Source organism: Vulpes vulpes, chromosome 9 (assembly GCF_048418805.1).
Source record: "Vulpes vulpes isolate BD-2025 chromosome 9, VulVul3, whole genome shotgun sequence".
Taxonomy (NCBI): domain Eukaryota; kingdom Metazoa; phylum Chordata; class Mammalia; order Carnivora; family Canidae; genus Vulpes; species Vulpes vulpes.
Window position 1 is genome coordinate 16,784,612 of NC_132788.1, and position 22,741 is coordinate 16,807,352.

A 22,741-nucleotide genomic window follows, 5' to 3' on the forward strand; every position below is an offset into this window, starting at 1 on the left:
AGGAGTGGTATAGACTGGACCATTTCTGATGGCCCATTGGAGATGGGATTGAGTCCCAATGGATGACATAATGTCTGAAAAATACTCCGAGTTTAACCAAGAAAGACAAATATAAAGGGTTATTACAAAGATGAAGGGGCTCTGAGGGAAATTCTGCAAGAGATACTATTACTTTGAAATCACTTGGAAAATGAGAGGAATATCACCCCACCCCTTACCCAACTGGAGCACTATAATTGCAGGATGAAGATAATTGAATTTTAGAAAAACTCAGGGCCCAGCTAGTCTCTTCAGGAGTGGCATAAACAATCTGGCCTGCTCTGGCTTTGTTTCAATTCTTTCTTTTCCCTCTCTACCCAGTACTTAGGAACAAGCTGCCAGTGTGCCCCGGAGTCTTCCTGCTGTGTGCTCCAGGGATTGTCTGCTTTCCTCTTATCATTAGCTCTGCCAGCATGAGGGTTCTCTCCAGAACTTTCAGAGTGGGATATAGTCCCCCTTCCCTGGGCAAATTCACAGAGACACTAAGTGCCAGGGAGGCATTAGTCATTGAAGTAAAACTGGGACATGGGTAGAAACCGGCTCCAGTTCTGCTTCAAGACCTTTCCTTTCTGTCCCCAACACCCAGGTGCCAGCTGGTATAGCTGTAGAGGAAATAATCATGATGTCCAGCAGAATAGAACAATGGGAGTTTAATGGGTGGCTTATTTTCTCAAGAAATTTGCATTTCCGAGGCCTGATATCCATCTCAATAGGAGTATCCCACACCGGAAGAGACTCCTAGGAGAAGCCTCACCCCAAAATTAACATTTCTCCCACTTTGGGATTAAGAAATGTAGCTCCCTTAGAGAGCCTGATTATTTGGGGACGTTTAATTTGAAAGTAATACATGGTTTATTTGGAACTTGAACAGGAAATTTTTGTTTTTGTTTTTTAAAGATTTTATTTATTCATGAGAGACACACACAGAGAGAGAGGCGGAGACACAGGCAGAGGGAGAAGTAGACTCCCTTCGGGGAGCCCGACAGGGGACTCGATCCCGGATCCCCGAGATCACGCTCCCTCCCTGAGCGGAAGGCCTACGCTCAACCGCTGGGCACCCAGGCGTCCCTGTTGTTTTTTGTTCTTCTGGCTGGTTGAAATACGCAGAACAAACATCCTATACGGGTGCATCCCTTTCTGGACTCTATTTCAGGGACGCCCGGGTGGCTCAGGGGTTGAGCGCCTGCCTTTGGCTCAGGTCGTGATCCCGGCGTCCTGGGATCGAGTCCCGAATTGGGGTCTCCATAGGAAGCCTGCCTCTCTGTGTCTCTCATGAATAAATAAATAAAATCTTAAAAACAAAACAAAACAAAAAAAACCAAACAAAATAGACTACATTTCAGATTTGAGTTGGGGGCTGGGGTGTGTGTGAGAAGTTTTTTCCATTAATCAAAAGTGTTAAAATATATACGCGCATATAGGGTGAGTAGCAGTCCTAACTGCTGAGCGACGGAGGCCAGGTTAGGTTGTAAGAGCTTCCCACGCTGAGAGGGAAAGGTCTTAATGGGAGTTTCCAAAGGAAGGAGGAGTCTGGGGCCCGGGTGAATGAAGAATGGAATCCATGTCAGGGCTGGAGGACGAGGCAGGTCCGGCTGGGATCCCGGGGAGCCGGGCTCCAGCGGGCGGCCAGCTGGCGGGGGCCCCACGTGGCAGGCCCCGGGGAGCGCAGGGTGCGGTGAGCGGGGGGCGGGGCCAGCGGGGGCGGGGCCAGCGGGGGGCGGGGCCAGGGGCGGGCCCTGCCGCTGACGCGCAGGCTATATAGCGGGGCATGCGCGGCGTGGCGGGGACGGCCGCAGGAGGGGGGCAGGGGCGCGCGGGGTCCCTCCGCTCACGCACCGACTGAGCCGCCGCCGTTGCTGCCGCCGCCGCGGGCCGCCCGAGGGCCTGGCTTGTGAGGTCGGCGGGGCCCAGGCGGCGTCCGCCGGAGCTTCAGGTGAGGGCGTGCGCGCGTGCGCGCGGGGCCGCGCAGTGCTCCGGAGTGGGGCATCGCGCCTCCAGGTCTCGGGGTCACCGGGTGGGGGCGGAGGCGCGCGCCCGGCGGCGCCGCGGACCGGGAGCCGCGCTCGGGATTCCGAAGCCTCGGGCTGGAGCGGGGAGGCGCCCCGGAGGACCCGCGCCGGGGCCGGACGCTGGATGGAGGGGACACCTGGCCGCGCTGCCGCGGCGGGGGTTACTTGGTGGCGGGGGAAGGGACTCGCAGCTGCTTTCCCGTCGGCTGGAGAGCGAGGGATGTGGGGGCCGGAGAGGGTTGTCCGCAACGTGTATAGCCGCCCCGAAAGGCTTCCTGGAGCCCGTAGGTCGGAGCTCAGGAAGGGCAGAGTAGATGGGCGAATCTGGTGGGCGGCTCCGATGGGACCCTGGGGTCCGGACTGGGCTTTCCGCGAAATGCGTCGCCCCAGCCCACCGCACGCCGCCAGCCGAAGACCGATGACCCCCGCCTTCCGGCTGCCCGGTAACTGGAGCTGCAGAGCGGCAGGGGAGGGATGGTGCTAAACCCTGACCTGGCTTACCCCGTGGGCATGGCTTTTTTAGCTATTTTTGGTCCTACCGACCGAGTTGGGCGATGTGGCTGAGGCTGCCCTCTCTTGGTGGCTTAGGGCAATGGGACAAAAGAGCCATCCAAGCAGTTTCACCATGTGATTCTGAGATTCAGTTAAAGCCAAGAAAATTTTCTCAGCTCGGGGTTGCGGCTTCCGTAGTGAAGACCTCGTGTCTGCCAGCGCCTGGGTGTCCAGTAGGACCGTGTGGGCATGACTGCAGGAGGGCAGAGGGCTCCCCGGGGCCATAGGAGCGGCGAGGGTAGGAGCAGCTTCGAACCTGACTTTTCTTCCTGGAGGCACCCTGGATTTGGTTTTGTCTTCAGAATCGCTCTTCCCTGGGAATCACAGGCACGTGGATAGGCTGCTGGGAGGTGGTGGTGGTGGTGGTGGTACAGTGTGCTGGGGACCCGCCTGGTTACCCTGGTCTCTGTCCCAGCTCTGCTCCTAACCTGCCCTGTGACCTTGGGAAGGGGGTTAGTGCTAAGGTCAGAATAGATTTATCTGCAGCATCTGTGATTAACCCTTAACTCTTAAAACAAGAGCCACAGAAACTGAGAGGAACTTGGTGGTGAAGCAAGGGAAAGAATGTCCAGAATTGTGACTTTTAAAAGCTGTGATAAAAACGACATATACCATTTCTTGTTGGTGGCCCAGAGGTGGGATTTGCATAAATTGTGTGGTAGCCAGGAGATAGATAAGTGCTATTCTTTCTGCCTCTGGTTTGCAGGTATGACTAAAGGGCACCAAACAGAATTACTGGCCTTGTCATTTAGGCAAGAAGAGTAAATAAAAACTGTAGGCTCTGTGACTCTCCAGTAAGTCCGGACGGAGGGCCTGGTTTGTGTTCAGCTCCGCAGGGCCACTGCTGGGTGCAAAGGGGGGATGGATGAGGCCTGGCTTCTGCAGACTCTTGATGAGGAGAGAGAACATCCAGACAAGAAGAATAAGGTAGCAACACAAGAGAGTCCATGCTGTTGTGTTCAGTAAGTTCCGAGAAGACAGCACTCTGTTAGTGGTGGTGTAAGGTGGTGGGAGAATCTGGGCTTTTGAGCCAGATCAATCTGTTCAAATCCTGACCCCATTACTCAACAGCAGGGCGGTTTTCTAACCGCCTGTTCTCCCTACAGTGAAGCACGCTGTGATTGTTCTTGGAACATCGTAGAGGTCTCATCATCATCTCTGTGGGATGGAGTGTATTATTTAGGGGTCTAAAGCTGATAGGTAGGTTGGGTTGTAGGAGTGGTATGAGTGCAGACTTGGGGTTGATTCATCTCCTCCTTAGGAACATGGTTGCAATTTCCATGCCTTTTCTAGGTAGGTGGCTTTTCTGTGCCCTGCCAGGGATTGTCCCACAGAATCACCGAGCAAAGGGAAAAGAGGGTTGTTGTTTTTTTCCCCTAACCTTTAGTTTTGGGAGCTATTCTGTTTTCTTCAGGTAATCGAAGTACTCCTTTTCTGAGCCGATAATAGGCCAGAAAGACTAACATTGTGGGTTGGAGGCCTGTGGGTATAGATCAGTCACTGGACTGGTTCTGTTTTCAGTCCCTTCCCACAGTTTTCCTTACCTCCTCGTACCCCACTCTATTCCAGGAGGAACCTGAATGCATGTCCAATAATCACAGGATCTTGGGATCTGAGGAGAGGTTCTGTGAATAGATGGTATATGTCTGAGAATTGGAAACTCCTCCCCACCATGCTACAATAATTCAGCCTGTTGGCATGAAGAAAATAATGCTTAGGCATTTTGCAGAACTACAACTAAAGAAACTAGATCTGTAGAGGTTAACTGGTATTCCCAAGTCACATTGCTTGCTAGTGACCAAGGGACTTAATAGAGAAGACTGAAGAAAGGTTCTGTTTTTATTCCTAAGTGTGAAGATAAAATTGCTAATTCTAGTTTTTTCCTTGAAAAGGTGAAGAGGAAGGAGCTAGTTATCCCCTGTACTTATTTAGGGGAAAGGAAGTTGCTTTGCTTGTGTGGAAGTTTCCTCTGGAGAAGTCTTCTACTTCTCTTTCCAGAATGCCTTGAGACATGTGAGGGTAGGGAGTGGATGCGGAAGGGTCATGCTGCTGGGGCCCCAGCCAGGACTCACTAGATGTCTACAGTGGGACTTTTCTGACCTCGAGACTGGCGGGTTGGCAAAATGCCAGCAGATAAAGCAGTCCAGAGTCTGCTGCCAGCCAGGGGCCTCATGCCCTCCCAGGGAACCAGCAGGGCAACCTCACCACAAAGTCTCTGAGACCCAACTGCCTTGTCCCCACCCTTACTGTGGTCATTGAGCCTCCCAGAGGCAGAACTCTTGTGGGCCCTCTGAGACCCACCACCCTAAAGCAAGAGGAAAAGTGCCCACAGAATCAGCCTGGAGAGAGCCTGGCATGCCCAGTTGTGGGAAACAATAAATATTCCCTGCCTTGAGAACTCAAGATCTGGCTGTGTTCTCAGGCCTCCTAACCACCTTCATCCATCATCTGGCCCTGGAAAGTGTTGGGGTTTGGTGGAATGAGAACGTGGCAGTCCTAAATTTGTGCCTAGGGGCTCATAGGCAAGGCACTCGGTGTTAGTAAATAAAAAAGTCAGCTTAAAGTAGGGAGTTTTAAACAATCCGTATTTTAAGCAATTTGTTTAACTTTAAAAACCTACGCATGTATTTTTTTTATTCACTACTGTGATTTAGGGCTGAGGCCTTTTCTTTGGGTTTCTGGGTACCCTAATTAAACTTGCAAATTGTCTGTAAAAATCATACCTATACATAACCACCTGCAATTTTCACATTTCCTTTTTTTTTTTTTTTTTTTTTTAAGATTTTATTTATTCATGAGAGACAGAGAGAGGTGGGTAGAGAAGCAGGTTCCATGCGGGGAGCCTGACATGGGACTCGATCCTGGGACTCCAGGATCATGCCCTGGGCCAAAGGCAGGCGCCAAACCACTGAGCCACCCAGGGATCCCCTTCACATTTCCTTTTATTTTATTTTTAAATATTTTATTTTAAAGAGAGAGAACACCTGCCTGCACAAGCAGGATTGGGGGGGGGGGTTGGGAGTGGGCAGAGGGAGAGGGAGAGGGAGAAGCGGGCTCCCTGCTGAGGAGGGAGCCCCACGCAGGGCTCAATCCCAAGACGCTGGGATCATGACTTGAGCTGAAGGTGGAGGCTTAACCAACTGAGCCACCCAGTGCCCCCACATTTTCTTTTCTTTTATTAAATTTTTTTTCACTAGGCTCTGTTCACATAGTTCAAGAATCAAAAGGTTAAAAAACAATATACATACTCACACCTGGTGAAACATCTTACCCTTGCCCCCTTTTTTTTACAGATGGTTCAAGTTAGCACTTTAGACATGACATGTTGTTTATACCCTTTGCTGTTTTTACCTCCTAGCTGTATTGGATCTTTCCTTATGGGCACAGAGAACACTTGGGTCATTCTTTTATTGTGGTCACATATTCAGGATATGGAAGTACAGTGATATTTTAACCAATGTACGTAAGTCATCTCTCTCTGTCTCTGAACTTGGGTTATTTCCATTATTTTGTCTGTTTTGTTATTACATAAAATGCTGCAATGAATAACTTTGTACAAATGGTATTTCCTACGTGTGTAATTATGACTCTAGAAGAAATTCTCAGAAGTGGGATTGCTGGGTAAATGGACACAAACATCTGTTCATTAGTTTTTCTTTCTTTTTCTTTTTTTTTTTTAATACTTCTTTATTCATGAGAGACATAAAGAGGCAGAGAACATAGGCAGAGGAAGAAGCAGGCTCCCTGTGGGGAGATGTGGGACTCAATCCCAGGACTCTGGGATCATGACCAAAGGCAGATACGCTCAACCATTGAGCCACTCAGGTGCCCCCCAAATTTTATTTATTTTTTGAAGGTTTTATTTATTTATATGAGAGTACACGCACAAGAGTCAGGAGAGGGCCAGAGGGACAAGCAGACTGCTGAGTGCAGAGTCTGAGACCAGGGGCTACATCCCAGGACCCTGAGATCATGACCTGAGCCGAAGTTAGGTGCTTAACTGACTGAGCCACGTAAGTGTACCCATTTTTCCCCTCCTTTGTTACATGCCTTTCTAGATGAGCAGTTCTCATCTTTTTGATCCGAAGATTCTTTAATAATGTCTTTTATGTTCCAAATCTCTTGATATTCGCTGTGTTAAGAATTAAAATCGATTTGGGACACCTGGGTGGCTCAGTCAGTTAAGCATCCAACTCTTGATTTCAGGTCTGGTCCTGATGTCAGGGTTGTGAGATTGAGCCCCATGTTGTGTTGTGAGCTGGGTGTGGAGACTGCTTGGGATTCTCTCTCTCCCTCTCCCCCCACCAAAAAATTTAAGCAGATTTAAAAATAATAAATAAAAACATTAGAAGTAAACAAAAAACGTATTTTAATGAAAATATCTGTTTTCCGGGGCGCCTGCGTGGCTCAGTTGGTTAAGCACCTGCCTTCAGCTCAAGTCATTGATCACAGGGTCCTGGGATCGATCCCTGTGTCAGGCTCCCTGCTTCTCCCTCTCCTCTGCCATTCCCCCTGCTTGTGCTGTCAAATAATTTTTTAAAATACCTGTTTTCCTAGATTAAAAAAAGCAGAGAACAGAATGGCGTTGCTTTTACATTTTTGCTGATCTACAGGATTTCAAAATAGTCATTGATTAGATGATAGCAGAAATTGTAATAGCTATAGTGTAAGTTTGCTGGTAAAGACTCCGTTGAAGTCTTGAGAACAAACTAAGTTAATCCCTGAAAACACACATATTTATACTCTAAACTTCTACCTTAGAAATCTTCACAAAACTTAAGGCCACTGTATTCACCATACTTCATGTAGCCTCTAAAAATGACAGTGAAGAGACTTTTTAAAATGTTATTATAATGAAAATAGTTTTTATCTGCTAGACCTCCTGAATGGGTCTCAGTGACCCCAGGTATCCTCTAAGACTGGAATTGCAGAATTGCTGTGCTAGAGCATTTAATTTTCATAGAAACTAAACCTTTTCTTTCTGCGCTGACATTTCAGTTACTACTTAATAAAATCATAACCACAAAAACAAATAAAACTAGTATAAAGGTGTTTGGGCATAGGCTCAGCAGACTTGGTAAATGTGACCTCTGCTGGTGACAGCAGAGGGGCCATTTGCTGGAGGACGAGCTGGGGCAGAGGTGGGGGGTGGGGCAAGCCAGTGGAGCTCAGCTGAGAGCTTCCACCCAGTGAAGATAGGCAAACTCTGTCTCAGGTCTAAAGATGCTTGCAGGGGATCCCTGGGTGGCGCAGCGGTTCGGCTCCTGCCTTTCGCCCAGGGCGCGATCCTGGAGACCCGGGATCGAATCCCACGTCGGGCTCCTGGTGCATGGAGCCTGCTTCTCCCTCTGCCTGTGTCTCTGCCTCTCTCTCTCTCTCTCTCTGTGTGACTATCATAAATAAATAAAAATTTAAAAAAATTTAAAGATGCTTGCAGAGTCCATGCAGAGATGCACTGAGTACACATGGAATGTTAAGTGCTGTCTTGTGGGTTGTTAAGCTACAGTTGAATGAAGCAGGTGAGATACTTCGACTGAAAGAAGGTGAAGGGATTAGGGTAGGAGTAAGCTGGGAGGGCTTTCTGGAGGTGGAATTAAGCCAAATTTTGAAAGCTATGAAGAAAGGAAACTGAGGAGTCCTGGCAAGGAGGGTTGTGTGAATAATGGCACAAAGAACATACTATCCTGGAGCAGGGGTGCTCAGCATAGACCAGAGGTTGATGGCTGGAGAAGAAAGAGCAGGTGACAGGCATCACTGAAAATTTAGGTTGGATCCAGGGGTTTTGAAGGGCTCTGGAGTCTAAGGTACTGAAACTCACTCTGAGAACCCTTAGCTGTTTCCATGTCAAGCACTTAACTGCCCTCTTTCAGCAGCTCTCTGTCTCGGGGTCCAGCCTGCTCTTATCCAGAACAACTCTGTGGCTCCAAATCTAGATCCTCTGCACCAGGCCACTTAAACTGCCACCTCCTGCCTCCTCTTAGCCCTCAGAGGCAGGGAACACTTTTGTATCCCGTCTCAACACTGCCCTGTCTTCCTTAAAAAGCCTTTTCCAGAAACTTTGTGGTTAATCATATTCCACAACATCTCCAAGCAGCAGTTGGGTATGTTTGAAATTTTCACTTTTGGGGATCCCTGGGTGGCGCAGCGGTTTAGCACCTGCCTTTGGCCCAGGGCGCGATCCTGGAGACCCGGGATCGAATCCCACGTCGGGCTCCCGGTGCATGGAGCCTGCTTCTCCCTCTGCCTGTGTCTCTGCCTCTCTCTCTCTCTCTGTGACTATCATAAATAAATAAAAATTAAAAAAAAAAGAAAATTAAGAAAAAGAAAGAAATTTTCACTTTTTTAAAAAATTTTTTTATTTATGATAGTCACAGAGAGAGAGAGAGAGAGAGGCAGAGACACAGGCAGAGGGAGAAGCAGGCTCCATGCACCAGGAACCTGATGTGGGATTCGATCCCGGGTCTCCAGGATCACGCCCTGGGCCAAAAGGCAAGCGCCAAACCACTGCACCACCCAGGGATCCCTTCACTTTTTTTTTCTGATTATCAAAAGTAAGGCATACTTAGTGTAAAGAAGAGAGTAAAGAAGTATTGGAGAAAAAGACTAATCCTGTGACCCCGAGGCAACCTCTGTTCACAAATTGCATATTTCTTTGTCATTGTTTTTCATGATACAATTGGGTACCCATACCCTACCCCCTTACCTTGGCATCAGATTTTCTCCTTAAGGATTTAGTCTGCTTTCTGGCTCTCTAATAACTTAGGCAACTATTTCCTTTTAAACTTTTTATTTTGAACTAATTTTAGACTTAAGGAAAAGCTGCAGAAAATACAGCACAGCAGAGTTCCTTCATATCCTTCACCCTGTACTGTGTAGTACAATTCTCAAGAAAAGGAAGTCAACATTGGCAAATATTATTAACTAAGCTATAGGCCTTCTTTAAATTTTACCAGTATTTTTGCTAAGGCCATTTTCCTATTCCTATTATCCCACGTTACATTTAGTAGTTATTTCTCCTTGGTCTCCTCTAGTTTGTAAGAGTTCCCCTGTCTTTCCTTCTTAGAATGGAGTCATGGCATTTTGGGTAAGAATATCACAGAAATGATGCTGCATCCTTTTCAGAGCATCCTATCAAGGCATTCGTGACGTCAAGATGTCTGATTACTGGTGAGGTTTTCCTGGATCACTTGGTTAAATTGGTGTCTATTAGAATTCCACACTGAAAAAAAAGACTCTTTCTCCCATGGCGAATCCTTTTATGCCTCAAATCCCTTTTACCAGGAGGATCCTGTCTCTTTCAAGGGCTCACCTGATTAGTTGTGGTCACATAAGGTAATTTCTCCATCTTAAGGTCAACAAATTTGGTCAGCTAACACCAGCAAAATCCCTTTTTGCCAGAGATTGTAACATAATGACAGGCGTGATGTCTCATATTGACAGGTCCTGCCTCCACACAAGGGCGAGGGTCACTGGGGTCATCATAAGATCCCGCCGGCCATATAGCAAGAGAACCCCAGATCAAAATAATCAGACCTTAATTCCAGCACCAAAGCGGGAGTTTGCCATGACTGCCCTAGCAAATGATCACAAACTGGGTAGCTTGAAACAACAGAAATGTATCCTCTCACAGTTTTGGAGGCCGGAAGTTTGAAATCAAGGTGTCAGCAGTACCACACTCCCTCAAGGCTCTAGGGGAGAATTCGACCTTGAGGCTTCCAGCTTCTGTGTTTGGCTCACTCACTCCAATCTCTTCCTCCATCATCAGATATCTTTCTCTGTGTGCCTCTGTCCAAATTCACTTCTACTTTATCTTGTAAAGATGCCAGTCATTAGATTAGGGGCCCACCCTAAATACTGGATGATTTCATCCTAAGATCCTTAACTAATTATATCTGCAAAGATCCTATCCAAATAAAGTCAGATTCTGAAGTTTTGGGTAGACATGGATTGGGGGGGTGGTATTTTTCAAACCACTACACTGAGGATGGAGGAGGGAATGTCCTTTGTGGACTGTCGTTCACAGGGCTGCAAAAAAATAGAGGCTTCTTTTTAGACCTAAGGCAGAAAGCAGGCCTTGCTATTGAGGCAAGGGCCCAACCTTAACTTGCCTCTTCCCCTCATGTTGACACAGATCTGAGAAGCAAATATAAACTAGAAAGCTGGCCTCTGAGGTCCTTCATGCTTGGGATCCATACATCTTGCAGTGCCAACAGCTTGCCTGTGCATGGAGCTCTCACTGAGCACTAGTTTCCCTATAGGATAGGCAGGGCAGAGATGGTGGGACTCATTTGGTCGGGGGAGGCAGGATCTGACTTCAGAGAGTTTAGATATATCACAGAATGTTATAATTTAGTCACGTCCAGTCCAGCGGTTCTGAAATGTCAGACCAGTGCTCCAGCCCAGTTTCAGGTTGATCTCTCAGAACTTGATGTACAGATACTTGGGATCTCACCCAAGATGCTCTGATCCAGAAGAACTGAGGTGAGGCCCTGCTCACTGGGGTAGCCAGGTTAGGAACCAACCATGCACAAATGTAAACCATCCCTGGGCAGATGAGGACTGCCGCCCACTTCCAATTCTTAAGATCTTTAAAAGGGAGGGGGGAAAGCCTTCCCATTTGGTCATCATTAAGCCTGTCCCATTTCCTAACTGGAATCTAAAATTAACTTTCTTCTTAAAAGTAATACATGTTCGGGGATCCCTGGGTGGCGAAGCGGTTTGGCGCCTGCCTTTGGCCCAGGGCGCGATCCTGGAGACCTGGGATCGAGTCCCACGTCGGGCTCCCAGTGCATGGAGCCTGCTTCTCCCTCTGCCTATGTCTCTGCCTCTCTCTCTCTCTCTCTCTGACTATCATAAAAAAAAAAAAAAAAGTAATACATGTTCATTGCGGAAAATGCAGATGAATAAGAAGATAACAACCATTAAACCCATCATCAAGAGATAACAATTAGACATTTATAGTCATTTTCTGTGAATGTATACAGCTTAAGGAAAGATGGTCTGCTGTGCCTACAGTTTGATAGGTTCTTTTGTTTCCATTTACCCTATCATGAACATCTTTCCATGTTAATCTTTCCCCAAATAACTAAGATGTATCAAACAGTTACTGTTTGTTGGGCACTGTATTTATATACAGTATATATACTGTATCTCATTTACTTTTCTTACCTGTTCTTCAGGAGGGACCATTAGTAAATAGGCTTTGTTTTTCTGTATAAGGAAAATCAGTCTTTTTGACTCAGGCCTTGAAGCTAGTGAAAGCAGATTTAGAATTCACACTGAAGTCTGTCTCACCTAAAGCCGAAGCTTCTAATCTCTGTGCTCAAACTATACAAATTTTGTTATATGGATTTCCTTGTTCTAGCAGTCCCCTTTTCTTGTGCATCCATTTATTTATTTTTAAGATTTTTATTTATTTGACAGAGGGAGAAGGAGAGAAAGAGAAGCAGGTTTCCTGCTGAGCAGGAAGCCTGACTCAGGGCTCAAACCCAGAACCCTGGGACCATGACCTGAGCTGAAGGCAGATGTTTAATTGACTGAGCCACCCAGGTGCCCCTATTTTAAGTTTTTTTTTTTTTTTTAAATTTTTGTAGATGTTAGAGAGAGAGAGAGAGAGAGAGCATATGCACATGCGAGCATGAGTTGGGGGAGGGACGGAAAGGGACCAAGAGAATCTTGAGCAGACTCTGCGCCAAACACGGAGCCTGACATGGGGCTCAATCCCATGACCCTGAAATTATGACCTGAACTGAAACCAAGAGTCAGGTGCTCAACTGACTGAGCCACCCAGGTGCCCCTAAGATTTTATTTTTATGCAATCTTTACGCCCACTGTGGAGCTCAGACTTAAAACCTTGAGATCAAAGTTGCATGCTCTTCTGACTGAGCCCATCAGGCACCCCTATTGTGCATTTAGATGACTGGCAACTTTACACCATTACAAATACTGCAAGAATGCATGCTCTGTGAGGGTAAGATTTTTGTTTTGTTTATTGCTGTATTCCCTATGCCCAGAACAGTTGGCACTCAATAGATAGATGTCGAATGTATGTACATTTCTGTAAAGTCCTTTTTTTTTTTTTTTTTTCTGTAAAGTCCTTAAAGCTGAATACCCTCTTGCAACAGGATTTCCATAGGATGAATTCCCATCGGGAAGTATTGGGACTTGACAAGAGAACTTAAAAAGTTTTTTTTCTGAAAGAATAAATGTGTAAAAATAGCCAAACAATTTAAAGAAAGTGGGGCAGCTGGGTGGCTCAGTCGGTTAAGCGTCTGCCTTTGGCTCATCTCATGATCCCAAGGTCCTGGGATCAAGGCCTGGATCAGGCTCCCTGCTCAGGGTAGGGGAATCTGCTTGTAGGCTCGCTCTCTGTGTCTGTGCCAAATAAATAAATAAAATAAAATAAAAAATAAAGAAGAAAGTAGTGAAGTTAGACTTGCTTTGCCAGGGAAAAACATGGTGACATTGGCACAGGAGAGGTAAATAAAACTAAATAGAGACCTCCAAAACCAGACTGCAATGTGTGTAGGAATTTAGCAAATGATACTGTTTCTGACTAGTTTTGATCTGATTTTGAACACGTATTCTTAGCTTCAGTATCCTCACCTGTAAAATGAAGATGATGCTATCTTATGGTGATTTGGTTTTATTTTAATGTTTCCAAAATACAGAGTTATCTCATTTATGTGGGCATTTCATGCAGTGTCTTCTACTCTGAAAAGATGTTGTTGATACTTTTACAATTAGGGAAGTCCTGTAGACTCTATCGTAACAAAGGTTGTTATGAAGATTAAATGAGGATGAAAATGAATTGCTTAGCTGTGGTACCTAGCAGACAACAATAAATCCAGGCAGTTCTTACTGTAAAATAAAGGAAAAAAAGGATTATGGATAAGTTACAGGGGTGTTTAGTACAAATGACAGAGTCCAACCAATGCTGGTTTGGTAAATAACTTGTAAGGTCGTATAAGGTGATGCCTGTAGGGTCCCAGACTCTCCTTAGTGCCTCTCTGCTCTGTCATCCTTTGCAGAGGACTTTGTTCTTATAATAGTTGCTTGCCAGCCTATACCTCTGAGCAGGAATGAGGAAAGAAAAGAGAGGACACCCACATTTTATTAGCTAGAGCAGCCACCTATGCAAAGGATATATCTGACTTTTATCTCTGTTTCTTATCTTTCATAGATTGTACACTTGAAGTTTATAAAGAAAATGGACTTTATTAAACAATACTGGGTTAATTGAGTATTTTTTAAAAGTTAGATTTTCCAGGCACCTGAGTGACTCAGGTGATTAAGCATCTGTCTTAGGCTTAGGTCATGATCCTGGGGTCCTGCTCAGTGGGGAGTCAGCTTCTCCCTCTGCCTGCTGCTCCCCCTGCTTGTGCTCTGTCAGGTGAATAAATAAAATCTTAAAAAAAAAAAAGTTAGATTCTCTTTGTTACACTGTGCAAAATCAAATTCTAAATGAGATTTAAATTTTTTAAATGCAAGAAAATACAGATGTATATTTCTATAATTTCAGGTTGGGGAAGGATTTTCTAAGCACACTACTTAAAGCAGAAGCATATTTACTTTGCCTCTATTTTAAAAATTTGTCAGTAAACCAATTGACAAAATTAAGAGGCAAGTGATTAATTAGGTAGGTATTTGTAATATGTGGCAGGAGATGAATATTTTTACCATACAATGAACTCCTGCTAACACCAGTAAGAACAAAGATGAATGAATCTCAGCAAAAATGGGCAAAGGAGAGTAATTGGTGAAAGAAGAAATAGAAATGTTAGTAAATGAGAAAACACGTTTAGCCACACTGCTAATGCAAGAAATGCAAATTAAAAGAATTGAAAGAATGATTTTTAACCTGTTTGGCAAAGGTGGAATGTTATTTTAATAGTAAACGTTGGTGAGAATCTTACAAAACAGGCATTTTTTTTTTTTAAGGGAATGCACTGTGAGCAGGGGAGGGGCAGAAAAGGAGAGAGAGAGAATCTCATGATCTCATGTAGGCTTCAAGCAGGCTTCTTGCCCAGCATGGAACCAGTCACCAGGCTGGATCTCACAACCCTAAGATCTTGATCTAAGCTGAAATCAAGAGTCAGATACCCAACATACTGAGCCACCTAGGGTCCCTGACACAGGTATTCTTATGCATGGATACTAGGAGTATTAAATTAGTTAAACTTTCAAAAGGGGCAGCCCAGGTGGCTCAGCGGTTTAGCGCCACCTTCAGCCCAGGGCCTGATCCTGGAGACCCAGGATCGAGTCCCATGTCGGGCTCCCTGCATGGAGCCTGCTTCTCCCTCTGCCTGTGTCTCTGCCTGCCTCTCCCTCCCTCTCTCTCTCTCCCCCCCCCCCCCGTATCTCTCATTAATAAATAAATAAAATCTTAAAAAAAACTTTCAAAAGGATGGAGTAAATTGTGGAGTAAGGGGGTGTGTGTGTTTGTTTTTTAGAGAGAAGGGGTGGGCGAGGGAGAGAGAGACTCTCAAGCAGACTCCCTGCTGAGCTCAGAGCCAGACCACATGGGGCTTGATCTCAAGACCCTGAGATCATGACCTGAGCCTAAACCTGGACTAAGAGTCCAGACCTTTAACCCACTGAGCCACCTAGGCACCCCTAAAGTAAGTTCTTAGTAAATATTTGTTGACTGCTGCACTGGGACAGGCCTGACCCCCAGGATAACTTGCTCCTGGATCTCACCGATTCCTTCTGCAGAGACCCCCTGATGCTTTAGGGCCTCCCCCGCATGCCCTGCTGCCAGGTGGAGGTTGAGAGAGGAGACGGCTCACCCCTCTGAAGGCCTTTCCCCACCACTCGGACCCCAGGATTGCTGAGCCGTCCTCCCAAAGGGAGGTTAGGAGGGCAGACTCAACAGCTATTTGTTTTCTCACTTTTTTACTGGAAGCCTAAAAAATTGGATTGTGGGGGGAGGGGGTGGAATGTGTGTCCTGCTAGTCCAGAAAGTCCTGTAAAATCATGGGGCGCAGGCTGAACTGTTGGGCACTCTCATCCTTTCCTGGAAACCGGAGGGCTCCCAGCCAGCCCCAGGGACTCTTGTTTTCTTAGAGCACAGTGTACGTGAGGCTTGGGGCGAGGTGGAGCCATGTTGGCCTGGGGAAAGCTGGCCCTGTTTCCCTCCAGGAGATGAGCCAGAGGCCTAAGGCCCTGAAATCCCTTCCCGCCTTTCTTTCTCTCCCCCTGCTCATGGATGGCATGGCCCGGCTCTGCCATCCTAGGCCCAGGTGACACTGACTGGCATGTGTATATTTCAGCGCTGAACAGTTTTCTCCGATGTTGGAGACATTCCATCTGAGAGGCCAGGCAAGTTCTCAGGATTCCAGGTCCCTGGTTAATTTCCAGGAGCAGCAAGCCACGACCGATCTCCTCACCTTTCCCAGAAAGGTGCAAAAGGTACAAAGTCAACCACTCCACCAGACTCTAGCCACAGTGGCCTGTGGAGCAACCTGAGCAGCCCTAGGAACAGAGATTGTGACCCTCAGAGATTGTTCCTGCTCGTCCCTCCTTGTCCCTCCTCAGCCATCCCCCACGTCCAGCAGACACTGTGTGGGGATGCCTCCCACGGCAGAGGCCTTGACCATGGGCAAACCGAGGTGTGTGCACAGCCCTGCTGCCCAGATTATGCCTGTGACCTTGACTGTTCTCACACTACTCCCTCTTGGCAGCCATTCACAAGCCCCTCCCCCCGCGTTTCAGGATGTGTGCAGTTGGCACATTGAGAGGTTATATGCAACTAGGCCGGGACTCAGAGTTTCCATGAGCAGCTGAGAAATTCTAGAAACAGCCTGTACTTGTGGGGTTTGCTTTCCTTTTCTTCCCCTGCCATGGGGAAAAGTTCACATTATTTTTGGCGGGATCATCAGATGGCTGCCCATCCTCTACACTGTCTTCGGGGTTGCAGGGCAGGGAGACTGCCTGCCTGTGCCTGCTTCTCTCCCACCATCTTGCTCTTAGATCCCCTGCTACAGCTTAGATATCTCCGTCTTACATTTTATATTCCTGCTCCAGACAAACTTCTGGGTCCCTGGTGGGGATCTTCAGCTCTATTTAAGCTATAGGAGAAGGGGACCAGTCCCTAAGGTTGCTATTAGTTCAACTGTAGATAGAGACCAAAGAACAACACGATTCTAAACTGCCTGGCACTGTGAAAACAAGCAGTGGGAAATTAACCATTTCACTCAGCAGGTATTCTTTGGGTGCTGACTTGGTGCCAACCACGCATTTCTTCAGGCTCTGGGAGGGTCAGAGATCTGGAGTCTGCACTACTGTGCAGTTTACAGCATAGTACTAAGAGACAGAAAATAAATATGTAATTGAAAAAAGAAAAAGACTATTTTATTAAGATTTTATTTGAGACAGAGCACAAGTGGAGGAGAGGGGAGGGGAGGGGCAGAGGGAGAGGGAGAAGCAGGCTCCCCACTGAGCAGGGAGCCTGACTTGGGGCTCAATCCCAGGACCCCAAGATCATGACCTGAGCCGAAGACAGACGCTTGACCAACCAAGCCACCCAGGCGTCCCAAGAAGATGATAGTGACATAGGCCAAGAAGAAAATAAAACAGTGTGTTGGGGGGCACCTGGGTGGCGCAGTGGTTGAGCATCTGCCTTTGGTTCAGGTCATTGGTCCTGGGGTCCTGGGATGGAGTCCTGCATCAGGTTCCCTGCAGGGAGTCGGCTTCTCCCTCTGTCTCTGCCTCTTTCTCTGTCTCTCATGAATAAATAAATAAAATCTTAAAAAAATATAAGTGTGTTGAAATTCTGAATGACTGGAAGTGGGCTCTTTTTTTTTTTTTAATGAACCATGTGACCATCCACCTTTGTAGAGGTGACATTTGAAAAAGCACTCTAAGCAGAGGGAACAACAAATGCAAAGGCCCTGAGGTCAGAATGCATATAACACATTAAAAGGATAGAAAGAAGGCCAGAGGGATCCCTGGGTGGCGCAGAGCGGTTTGGCGCCTGCCTTTGGCCCAGGGCGCGATCCTGGAGACCCGGGATCGAATCCCACGTTGGGCTCCCAGTGCATGGAGCCTGCTTCTCCCTCTGCCTATGTCTCTGCCTCTCTGTCTCTATGAATAAATAAATAAATAAATCTTAAAAAAAAAGAAAGAAAGAAAGAAAGAAAGAAAGAAAGAAAGAAAGAAGAAAGAAAGAAAGAAGGCCAGAGTGGCTAAATCCTAGTGAGTGAGAGGGCTCAAAAATGTAAGTGGGGTTGGCAAGAACCAGATGACACAGTGACTTTCAGACCAGGGAAAGGAGTCTAGGTTTTATTCCACTTGTACTGGAAAGCCATCAGAGGGTTTAGAGTAAAGAACGTCCTGTGATCAGAATTATACTTAAAAGGATGACTTCTTTCATTGAGCTGTACACTTAAGATTTGGGCACTTTATATGTGTGTTATAGTTTAAAAAGGGAGAGAAAGGACTGACAGTATGGGGGTAGGTGCCCAGTGGAATCTGGAAGGCTGGTTAAGAGGTTTCGTTTCATTTCAATATCCCCTCCACTCACATTCCCTATGCTCCATCAGCTTTCAAGGAACCAGAATGGGCTCTTGTCCTTGGGGAGTTTATAGTGTAGTGTTTTCTTTCTTTTTTTTTTTTTTCCTTTAAGATTTTATTTATTTACTCATGAGAAACACAGAGAGGGAGGCAGAGACACAGGCGGAGGGAGAAGCAGGCTCCCTCCGGGGAACCTGATGTGGAACTTGATCCCAGGACCCCAGTATCACACCCTGAGCAGGCGCTCTACCCCTGAGCCACCCAGGTGCCTCATTTGTAGTATCTTGATTCAGACAGTCCTTCCCAACCTTCCTGGAGAAGAAGCCTGAAACAGTGAGTGGCATTCACAAGGCAGTTGTTATTAACGTCTTGTAATATACACTCGATGTTAATGTCACTGTGGGTGATTTCACTTTTGTTGTATACTATTCTGTTGTGAGAATTGGTTCATTTATTCATCTACTCTTGCTGATGGGTTTTGGGGGTTGCCTCCAAGGTTTTTGTTACTGTGAGTAGTGCTGCCCTCGAATCATTCTTTTCTTACCCCCTCTCTGTTTTGGGTGGAAAGTCACCCAAACTACAGCTCGCCTGAGTTGCAAGCCAAAATCAGAAACACTTTCCAGGGGGTAATCCAGTTGCCCCTCAAGGTTGGGGTTTGGGTTGGGGTTGGTTGGAGAGGGGTTAAGCCTCTAAGTCTGGTCAGAATGTTGATCCCTTTTTAATAGGCAAGCAGTTTATAGGAAGTGGGGAAGTGGAAGGGAAAGTGGAAATACATGCATAAATAGTTGTGTTTTTAGGGAAGTCACTTCTGCAATGGATTGTCCAGACTGCTGCTGTACCCACAGTCTTTGGGATGTTTTAACCTACAGAAGGGGAACTTTGCCCATGTGGGTCTTTTGTTGGTGCTGTTCTGTGTCTTGTGATAAGAGCCAGAAACCTGGTTTCCTTTGCTCTGGAATCCATCTGTGTGCTCTTGACAGCCTCTGTAGAGCTCTGGCAGAGAAGGGACAATCCGGAGGGCAAAGGGTCAGATCCTCATGCTTTCCTTTGCCCCTTTGAAGTGGGCTTTGGGAAGACACTCTCACTTGCTCCTGCCCTTGACCCCACGGCTGTAAGTGGGGCATCTTCAGTGAAGCCTATCTCTGTAATCTCCAGACAAGATGGTACATTTGCATATATATGCATTTGTATTTACATATTCATGCAGCAGGTGCTTATGTAGGTTCTACCAACCTAGGACTGTTACACGAAGCAACCTGGGAAGGTAGTCGAAAGTATTAGAACTGGTTGGCCTTCAAGGACAGAACACAGTTGAGACAGGAGTGGTAGGAACCAGAGGAAGGTGAGGGTGCTTCCCCAAATGGTGGGACCTGTGCTAGGAGGATTTAGGGTGGGTCAGAGGGGGAGCTTTGCTACCTGCATGTCATCCTTTTTTTTTTTTTTCCTCCTCCACATCCAGGCCCTTCATACCTTATGAAGAGAATGCTTGAAACACATGCAGACTTTCTGACAGGTGTTTCTAGCAGGTGTTAATCAGACTTCTAGCCTGTGGGTTGCAAAGACAGGAGGTACAGGGGTGAAGTGGGGTGTGGGTAGGGCATTCCCTATATGAACCCAGGGTCCAGGCCAGAGAATAAACATAGGTGATGGTGCAAGCATTAGGGTCTAGTTGCAGGGACTCTTAGTCCTAACTAGGCGGAGGGACTGAGCTTGCTGTGGGGTGGAAGAAAGTGCTGGGAAGGTAGCATTTTAGCATGAGGTAGGATGGCATGGTGCAGGGGAGTGGAGGGAATGAGATGGAGTCTATAAGCAGATATAGCATGAAGCTGTGGGTGACTCTGGTTTCTCTTTAGGAATCATAGGAAGAGGGGTTCTCTGGTCACGTGGCAAGGCCTGCAGTGAGGAAGCAGGATGTGGGAAAGCCTTTGCCTCAATAATTAGATGGTGACTGCCAGTAACCTTGGGTCAGTGATGAGCCATGTGGGCAGTTGGGACAGTGGGAGGGAAAGTGGAGGAATATGATTCAGGGATGTAATTACTCAGTGTCCCTCCCTTTCCTGTCACTTTCCCCAATTTGGAAATAAGGGGTTTTTTCTTTCTTTTCCCCAATAATCCTCTTTTTCATAAAAATAGGGCTCATTTATGACTCTGCTGAGAAATCTGTTCCTCTCTACTGGGGCCTCTGGTCACACGCAGGAGCAGGAGCTGGGCAAGAAGGGGTTGTCCTCTTTGAAGAAATCGAGTGCTGGGCCCCACCCCAGAGTTGCTGACTCATCCGCTTTGGTGCAGCCGAGAATTTGCATTTGCAGCAAGTTCCCAGGTGGTGATGATGATGCTGGTCCAGGGGCCACACTTTGAGAACCAGTTTTCTAGAAAAAATTATCACACAGTTCAGCATCTCACTGTGGAGATTGGCATGGTCAGAGTCTTTGACGAGGAGTCAGGGGCGTGAGCCGGCTTAAGGATGGAAGGGCTGTTATAGGGGGAGGTAGTGTGCAGAAGAGCATTGAAGAGGAGGGAAGGGTGGAGCAGCTGGCCCCAAGGCAGAGATAGTTTTGTTTTTTTTTTAAAGATTTTTAATTTTATTTATCCATAGAGACACACAGAGAGAGAGAGGCAGAGACACAGGCAGAGGGAGAAGCAGGCTCCATGCAGGGAGCCTGACGTGGGACTTGATCCAGGGTCTCCAGGATCACGCCCTGGGCTGCAGGCGGCACTAAACCTCTGCGCCACCAGGGCTGCCCAGAGATAGTCTTTGCTACAGAGCAGTGGAGCTGCCCAGGTCCTGGCTCCTGGTAGAGAGAGGTTCACTGCATCAGGAAAACCAAGCGTGCCTCTGCTGGGTGTAGCTCAGGGTCTTATAAAGGCTCACTGTCTGGTAAGGGCCCACCTCACCTCCCAGAGGGAGCCTGAGGCTCAGAAGATCACTCTTACCCATTTGGGGAAGAAGACAGCATAAGAGACTTGTAGGCAGAGGCTCTTGGTGGCGAATTTTGCCCACAGTGTTGCTGCAGGGAGTTGGAGTTAGCATTTATAAATGGCGCTCTTGTGACAGCAGGACAGTTGTGCAGACCTGTTTGACCCTGATTTAGGAAATGATGGCAGGAGGTAGGTTGGTCTTTTTGAACTCACTCTGATACTTTTGGTTATGAAGACAATGATGTGGCTTCTTCCTTCCTAATAGCTGCTAGAGAGGAGCCCATTTGGCTTTTTTACTGGAAAACTAGGAGGCCGGCAGGGGCAGGGGAAGCACACCAGGCTGGGTTGAAGTAAGGAGAAAGACTCTTTGCTCTTGAGAACAAAGTGAGTGCTGTGTTCTTCCACCCATATTCGAGAGCGCCTCTTGGTCTCCCAGCTTTAGTGCTTGACCACCTCAAGTCCGTTCTCCAGACCATAACCAGACTGGTACACTAAAACCACAAATCTGATCACCTCTTTACTGGAAATGAGGTCCAGCCACCTTAACATGTTTTACTGAACTTGTAAGTTCTTCTGTGTGCCATCTTTGCAGCTACATTCCAGAACATTCTACTTCACCCCCACCGCCATGACCTTACCTGGCCCACTTTTACATGCCCTCATGTCTCTGCTAAAATAATGTTTCTTTTTGGAGGCCTTTTCTGATGCTAGATTTGATCGCCCCACCGTGTTCCCCGTAGCATCCTGTACCCCGCCTCACTCAACCAGGCCTCCGTGCCCAGGCCACTCTGGTTTACTCGTGTTCTCGCCATGTGTTTATTCACAGTGCCTCCTTTCACTATCTCAAGCACACTACTTTGGATAATTATGTTCCGAACCTACTAAAAGTAGAGTCAGAACTCACTTGCACTAAAATTCCACTGTGACTTGGATTCACTGATTAGCTGCCCTCAATCCAGGCTGCTTTTTTTTTTTTTTTTTTTTTAAGATTTTATTTATTTAGTCATAGAGAGAGAGGCAGAGACATAGGCAGAGGGAGAAGCAGGCTTTCTGTGGGGAGCCCAATTCAGGACTCGATCCCAGGACACCAGGATTACGACCCAAAGGCAGATGCTTAACCACTGAGCCACCCAGGTGCCCCTTGATCCAGTCTTAAATGTGTGAATATCCTCTTCCTCAGGATGCAACCCAGGACATCCATTTTGCTGGTATAGATCATGGCAGGGGCGACATCGTTCTGAAGCAGGGAGCTTCTTGATGCCATACCACCTGATGGCAGGAGAGGCAGCTCCTCCTTGGTGATCCATCTCTACCCTGTGATCTGGGGAGTCCTCCTCAGTCTACAGTGTGCTGTATGTTTCTTCACCTCTTCCCATGATTCTCCAAGCCGTTCAATATGTTCCACAAAATCCCTTTCTGTTTAAATTCCTGGCTGAACCCTGAACAACATGATGACCCTTGTCATCATCGTTCTTGTAAGTTGCTGAATTATTTGCTTTCCCTACTCCCTGAGGACAGCTACCAGGCATCCTCAGTACCTAGTGTGATTCCTGGTATAAAGCCAGTATGCAATGAATACTTATTGAAAAAAATGAACTCTTGGGCTCAGTTTTTAAAAGTCTGGTAGATGTAGCTAGCTTTTAGTTCAATGAATATAAATGAAATTGAAGGAATGGGGATTGTTTAGTCTAGAGAATAGGAGAGTAGTA

General features: G+C 46.9%; 1 protein-coding gene across 6 annotated transcripts in view; it reads left to right on the forward strand.

The window, feature by feature from the left end:
* Positions 1-1,738: 1,738 nt before the first annotated feature.
* The window catches only part of SLC39A14 (solute carrier family 39 member 14), a 47,050-nt gene continuing 26,047 nt past the window's right edge, over positions 1,739-22,741 (forward strand). The window contains exon 1 of one of the 6 annotated variants that reach the window (XM_026007949.2): positions 1,739-1,972. Coding sequence is in view for 2 of the 6 variants with exons in the window: in XM_026007947.2 (XP_025863732.1) it covers positions 2,173-2,491 (319 nt within the window). In the remaining 4 variants the exon portion in view is untranslated. Of the gene's footprint in view, positions 1,973-2,077; positions 2,492-22,741 lie in introns of those variants that run through there. The other 5 variants (XM_072719458.1, XM_072719460.1, XM_072719459.1 and 2 more) reach the window with 5 other exon arrangements.